The sequence below is a fragment of the Colias eurytheme genome, chromosome 2 (genome assembly GCF_061535395.1).
Source record: "Colias eurytheme isolate Ceu_HAF_F1 chromosome 2, ilColEury1 Martin Lab GWU primary, whole genome shotgun sequence".
Taxonomy (NCBI): Eukaryota; Metazoa; Arthropoda; class Insecta; order Lepidoptera; family Pieridae; genus Colias; species Colias eurytheme.
The window spans coordinates 3,136,464-3,144,158 of record NC_142981.1 but is presented as its reverse complement, the minus strand read 5'-3'; the positions used below and the strand labels follow the sequence as shown (position 1 = coordinate 3,144,158).

The 7,695-nt window shown below is 32.7% G+C and overlaps 1 protein-coding gene across 1 annotated transcript; it reads right to left on the bottom strand.

The window, feature by feature from the left end:
• Positions 1 to 1,341: 1,341 nt before the first annotated feature.
• LOC149910149 (transmembrane protease serine 9-like) lies at positions 1,342 to 5,690 on the bottom strand. The gene is made up of 6 exons (XM_090109099.1): positions 5,240 to 5,690; positions 4,838 to 4,974; positions 4,287 to 4,436; positions 2,459 to 2,927; positions 2,173 to 2,315; positions 1,342 to 1,513 (listed from the first exon to the last, which is right to left on the bottom strand). Exons 1-6 carry the CDS (start codon positions 5,642 to 5,644, stop codon positions 1,342 to 1,344), a joined length of 1,476 nt encoding a protein of 491 aa, XP_089965225.1. The 5' UTR covers positions 5,645 to 5,690.
• Positions 5,691 to 7,695: the final 2,005 nt, after the last annotated feature.

Below are 7,695 nucleotides of genomic sequence, written 5' to 3'. Positions count from 1 at the left end.
CTGACCAACATTGTGTTCTATTTATATCTGTAAGGTTAGGGCGTCAAGTCCATGGGGTATATCCATATACGATTCATTGGAATTCCTCTATGTGTCTGAATGAACTGGCACCAAATATGATTCAACGAGTATGGAGGAATAAAGAAATGCTAAGGCTGAATTGAATATAGTTCAATTCATGGTAAGTATAATGAGTTTCAGATCACAAGTAATATGCAGTAAAATGGTTGTAGGACTATTATACGTAAATTTTATTTTTTAAGGAAAGTTCAGCTGCCTCGGACATTTTTCCACTTAAAACCTGCGTTTTTAACCTGGTTAGGAATAGAAAAAACGCGTAAAACACGCTTTAACTTAAATTTTGTGTGTCACGATCGAAACTGCTGCAGAAAATTCTTATTTAACGATCAGTCTAAATGTAGTAATGCTAAAAATACGTACAAATAACTAGCAGACGCTTCAAGTCAAGAATGCATGGAAAAAATACAGAATGTTTTAATTCTGAGTAATTCCGTTTGAACTTTATCATCTTGAACGTATGCAAATTAAAAGTTAACACAAAAACTGTCACTTAAGCATTTATCTGCTCATTACCATACCATGCTCGTAGAACATGTTAAGCATTTTTGTGTTAAGCGTTGTCTATATCAGTCAATTGATTTGCTTTTTACATAGCGATTGATCATTTGCATGCGGCGCTAAATAAGGTGGGGAATAAAGTTGCCAGTGTTAATATACCGCTGGCATTCATGTGTATTGTTAAAAAAGGTTTGATACCAATATGACAAAAAGGGTAAAACAATTATGAAGAAAAATGTACCCTGGAAGGCATTGTTCTTTTTTAATTTGAAGTCTTTAAAAATGAAATACAAATAACTTATTTATTAATGTATAAAGAATTACAAATGAACTGTATCAAGTATTTTCAAGCGCTGATAAGTGTTGCAGTTATTTTGTTCAAAGTCGAGTAATTTTTAAATGTTGGCAACCCTTACAGAGTTGTATGTTTTTTCTTATCTGCTTTGGGCTTATGCAAGTTACTGTCACATCACACATAGTGTGAGAGAATATATAAACTGTTAAGGCGAGTGTTCGTAATGCAATTGTAAAATGAATGCAAATTAATTGTTTTGATTTCCACGAATTCCTAAATATTGCAAAATTAATACCTACCTAGCGACTCTGATAGTTATGTTTTCAATAACTAAAGGGATTGATAAACACATACGTTCATTGATAACATTAAACGTATTTTAATTTAAAGGTCAAGTTTTCATAAAGATTCACACGGCTCAAGAAAATTAAGAAATCGAACTACAAATTTATCATTAATAATTATATTCATCCAAGTTTATCGTTACAATACAAATTTCTTGAATTAATTTTGATCCAACTATAGAAGTATGATACGTTTGTGTATACCACCAGACCTCTGGTAGTTTCGGGTCTTTTGAAGGAAACTATACCAACCTGTATGAAGTCATTGATGACTAAAGCACTTCCAGAATCGCCCCTAAAATTACACAAAAATTATTTATGATACTTGTTTTATAGTACTTGTTCTATGTACTGCATTGCTCAAATTACCGCCTCATTTAGTTTCCTCATAAATATTTTTTCATGAATGTTACTCGTTATAACGGCTATTTTATTCATTGCAAAATGAAAAAAAAATTATGCTAAATAGTTCTGACAAGCAGTGAGCTGTAACAATGGATTATAAGGAAGCATATTCTACTCCACCATACGAAGACTTGTTTAACTGACTGACCCTGCCTTCTAAGCCAGCGGTCGTGGGTTCGATTCTCACCTAGGGCAAATATTTGTGTGATGAACATAGATGTTTGCTCTGTGTCTGGTTGCTAATTATCTATATATTTATTTAAAATTATATATGTATGTTTATCAGGCATCTGGTTTCCATAACACAAGCGAAAGCTTAGTATGGGATCAGTTCGAGTCGTGTATGAAAATTGTCCTGAAATATTTATTTATATAAAAAAAAAAAACTTTTGTCCGGTGGAATCACAACCTTATACTTCTTGATACAATAGTAATATGGTAAAAAATTTCAAGGAATCAACCAGTCGTAATATCTAATGATATTTGTATATTTAAGCTATTTATTTAGCTTGATCTTTATATGCTTGTTTTTATACTGTTAATACTTACTCCGATGCATATCGATTTTCATTAGTATCACCAGCACACATGCACCCTTTGGGGATACCCGGGAGAACCTTCCTACATTCCGCTAATGTCCATACTTTTTGCTCTGTTGAATGTAGCCAAGTACTTTTGATTGAATTATATTCCTGTAATGATTTGGATAAAACTGAAAATAGGTAGGTATTCCATAGAAGTTTAAAATAAAGTTTCAGAAACAATTAATACAATGGATATGTTAAAAATAAACATTTAAGGAAGTTAAGAACACAATCAAGTAAGTAATACTCACGTCAATTAGCCCCCATCCAGCGACTGCCGCCATTTTCTTGGGTGGAGGACGTTTCAGTATAGACACTCGTTTAACATACTTATCCAAAGAAAGGGGTACCCGTAGCACTGCTAGAGCTATATCATTGCTAACTTCATGAGAATCATAGAGCTCATGTATTATAAAATCAGCCACCTTATATTTCTTGCCTTTACCACGATTAGCATTTCCGACAAACGCGTTTACATTCCCAGGGTTCTTACAAGATTCGAAGCAATGTGCCGCCGAAATTAGCACTTTTTGATTCAAAATCGACGACCCACAAATATAAGCGCCTTGATAGTCTCGTATTGAAAGAAATACGGAATGAGCGTAGTATTCTATAGCAGCTCGGTCTCCGTTCACCACAAAAGGTTCCATTTTTCCTTGTGCATCGATGAATAATATTACAAAAGCAATTACAACAATCATTCTGTTTTTAGCAAAGTCACTTTGTTGAGAGTGTAATAGATTACATTTAGTGTATCATTGCGGCTCATTACACGAATCATTGAATCTTAATTACCGCGTAAGTGCTTTATGGTTTGCGTCATCGAAGACGGTACTCGTGACCGGCAAGAGTACGAAAATCTGTGACGTAACATTTTTTTCTGATGGTCTTAATAGTGAAGTAAAATTATTTGTACAAGAAATTAGATGTATTGACGTCCGCTAAAGTCAAATAAAATAAATAATGTTTATTTATTTATTAATTGAGGCATAGGCCAGTTATTTTTAGGACAAAAAATATGTCAGACTCTGATACGGACATGTTTTAGTCTATGAGTAAATCTCAATGCCTATTAATTATTATAATTTGCTTTCCTATTATTGATGTTGTAGGTACACCAGGTGGAGGTGTACACCATGTTTTAATGGTATATGTTAATTTAATCTTCCCTTCTATCAACCATAGTGATGGATAAGTCAGATTATAAGTTAGATCACTTTTCGAGCTCCTTTTATAGAATTTTAGCTGATAAGAATATTGCTAGCCTATAAAGCCTTTTAATAAAAATAATATGTTATACCGATGATGTTCTGTGCAAAAATTATGCTTAGAATAAATTTTATTTAAAAGAAAAATACTTCATCAAAATTATTTTTTGTAGCGCAAATTTTGTCTCTACAAATGGTAGCTATGCAGAGCGCTAGGCAAGATATTTTTGAAGTAGCTTTTGGAAAAGCATAAAACTGAACCATTGATAAACTCACGTGGTTAAATCATTTTAAAGGCCTCGAAAATATTTTTAGTTCATTTTCTATGAAGAAGAAAATAAATTAAACTACCTACCCTATATCTTATCAAAATCAGAATTGCCAATGTTGTACGGATTATGATTAGCACAATATCTCGTCCAGTTGCAGCGCCGTGAAAATAATATTAACACATAATAATTTGTAGTGCGTAATGCGTTCATGTAAAAGGATAATGAATTTGTCCCTACCAAATATTGTATAAATAGAATTTAAATAAGTATTCTCAATATAATTTACAAGGTAATGATGATTTTTTTTTATTTTAACATTTTAATTATTGAATGATTTTTATGATACAAGAGTCAGACAAGGCGGCCAAAAGTAAAATTAATAAATCATCCTTTAGTACATAGTACATAGTACATAGTACATAGTAGTAGTTCATACATCCTTTAGTATGCTGTTTTTTAGTGAGCTGGGCAGGATTTTCATAGTCGTATTTACTTATTTTCAGAAATCATTACCTTATTTAGTATAGTATGTAGTTATTTTTAAACAAAATAGAGGGGACAAAACATTTCGAAGGAATAAATAAAACACTGCTATGTTTCAACAGTTTAACTTTTCAGCCGCTTGCACAATCCAATCATAATGATATGTGGTATTGGTGTACACCACCAGGCTGTACTTAGGGTTCTTATATGAGACGATGCCCAGTTGGATGTAGCCTCTTATAACGAAGGCACTTCCCGAGTCGCCCCTGGAAAATAAAGAAGATAATTAATTTCTATTTTTCCTAGAAAAATAATAGAAACAGACCTTGGAACATGAATTAAGTAGTTATTTTTTTAGTCAACATAATTTTCATTGATTGTTTCAATGTTAGGATCGAAAATTCTCATACATCTTATTATATTTATTGCACACTACATTTAAAACATTATAAACAGAAATGGAAGAAAACAATGATTATATTAAAGAAGTAGGTACGCTTAGATTATTCACATCAATAAGATATAATGTAACATTTCAAATTAAATTACAGCTGTTAATAAGTTTGGTCATCAGTTCACAAATACAATTAAAACTATAGTATTAACATTATTATATTATAGGCTCTATTAGACTTTATAGTTCCCAAAAATAATATTCTTAACTTACTGATCGGGAGCCCCCTGTCCCTTAATAGGCCCTGCACAAAAGGTACCATCCGGTAAAGGCCCCAGGAGACTGCACACATCGCTCGGTTGAAACTTCTGAACTGTAGCCTTAAGCGCCATTGATTCTTCTTCTTGGGACTATAATTAGGTAGAAGAGTAGTAGTTTAAAATATCTGATTTAAACATGTTAGTATATTGGGCCTTCATAATATACTTTTAAATCTATTAAATAATTGAGTTTTCAATGGAACGCTGTCAAAAGAATGTTATGTTTTAGTTTTTGATTTATAAAGCTTAAACTTGGCTTAAACAATTACTTTTACTTTATTTAATTAATAGCTATGTATCCGTTAAGAATACACAATAAATGAATAACATAATTATTCAATATATAATTTCTTACGTTAATAACTCCCCAGCCAGCCATGTACCCCGCCAACGGCTGCTGCGGATTCTTAGGTAAAATGGCTACCCGCTTCACGAATTTGCCCAACGGTACCACGGTCTTAGAAAGTACCATTGCTATGTCAAATTCCAACGTATCATCATCAAAGTATCGATGTTTCACGTACTTCCCTACCACCGCTGACTTCATTTGCTCCAAGTATTCATGGCCGTATTTCAGAGTCACGTGATCGCCGCGACTGCTTCTACACGTAGATATACAATGGGCAGCAGTCAGTACTAGTTGTTGAGTGATGAGAGAACCTCCGCAAATGAACGTATCCTGACATGTGATGTCCAGAAATACTGAGTGTGGGTATTGGGTAATTCGGGCGTACTCCCCGCCAACTACGAACGGCTCCATTTTGTTTTGGACAAATTCAAACGAACAGAATAGCGCCAGAAAGCACAAATATCCTTGCATTTTCAAAGACTTGTACAAGCTTCAGATTTTCTTTTTAACCATTTTAATATTGGAATCTAAATAAAATGTTTAGTAAGACATGTTGAGTTCTCGATTTGTCCAGCAATAATCAAATTGTTATTTGGTTGACTGCGAACTAATTACGTTTTACGATACCATTAACTTTATCACGGCGTATAAAAGCATAAATTAAATCACTTGAAGTTTAAGATCTTATAAAATTCACGATAATATCTCGTATAAGGTAGCAACGTAATATTAGTTGAAGATTTATGTTTTGTTAAGCATATGCTCTGTTTAATTAAAGAGAAATTATATACGTGTACACATTATTATATTTTTATTACTAAAACTACAAATAATTCTACTGATTAATATTGCTAAATAAAAAGTACAAATAAGAAACCGCTCCTAGATATGTAATACGGAATCAATGAAAATGCTGTAAGTATTTTTAGCTTTTTCCTGTTCTTGCAAATTCTTTCATTGTTTTTTTAATTTTGTTATAATTGCATATTCTGTTGTCAGTTGTCACATTGCCACGTCGCGTTGGCTAACTATAATTGCCCATAATCAAATAAAAAGTTAAAATCTCTATAAAGTAAATAAACACTGATATACAATTAAAACATCTTCCATTATAATTGTACACTTACCGTTTTGTTATTTATATTCCTCTAATGTTCTTTGAAATAATTGCAAAGTTTGTTAAACAACAGTTTGATATCATCCGAATTACAATCGTTTTCCTACCAGCAGTAACTGGGTCTGGTGAATGCACTTTAAGTTTGAATTTACTAATGTTTCTCGACTCTATTGAAACTCGATCGAAGAGGTTGTCATGAGAGTTACGAGTTATTGTGTTATGTGCAATTGAGTTATTGTGCAAAAGAATAAGTTAACTAATACGCTATACAACGATTATTTTTGTGTGTGTAAGTTAATCGTGCATAGCGCAATTAATTTATTTGTTTCAGTTCAAAAAAGCAATAAAATTGTTTTTCTTTGTCCTTTTACTACAACCATCCTTCCTTATTTATACCTATGTAATGATATGATGTGACTACACAGCGTTATTTTCAAATCAAGAACATCAAAAGCCAGTGAAATGTGACGTCGACTTTCCATCGAGTTGCTTTCGAGACGAAACCCATAGTACCGCTATATTACCGTGCACGAAGAAAAAGTATCTAGCAAATGATGAAACCGTTATATAGAGAAGAGCGAAATAACTGTTGCGTTCCGTTTCCGGGCGTCTACAGAAATGGCGTTTAAATAAGTGTATACTATTTAAGTAGTTACGCCTAGATTATATGACTGCTTAGAAAGGGCATAATTTGTGCTCGTATTATAAAAGAGAATGTTTGATGGAATGTCTACTGGTATAAGGAGCAATCATCGGGAGCTTGTATCTGGTTTAATCCTGGATTACAGATTGTAGACCATTGCTTCTGGTGTACAGTGTGAGGAGTGTAATAGACTGGGGCTAACAATGTTGTCATTGCCACAAATAAGGATGTATGAAGTCGGATTAGTTCTGCAAAAATCCGCTAGGTGTTGAATGTCTTATTTTTTATGTAAAACTTGGCAATTGCCAATGGCAGTATTTAAAAACAACCTGATAACCTGATAAAGATCATAATTGTATGTATTTTATTCGGGTTGCGGTGAAGCTAGTCCGTAAATAAATAAAAAATATTATACAAAAATCATTTCGGATAGCCATCTTCCTTAAACTTATGTTCAGAGATAATTTCTACATAACTATCATAAGAATAACTTATAAACATTTCTATCACGACGGAGACATATTATTATTCACATAATATATTTAACACCGGTCCTCCCAGCTTTAACACCCCATAAATTAAATAAATTAATTAGCTATCATCTCAAAACACCTTACAAATACCGGAGGAAGTCTTTATCTCAACACTAAGGAGGATAATACGAATATAAGCGCGAGCGTGTGTGTATTTCTGGTTATTTAT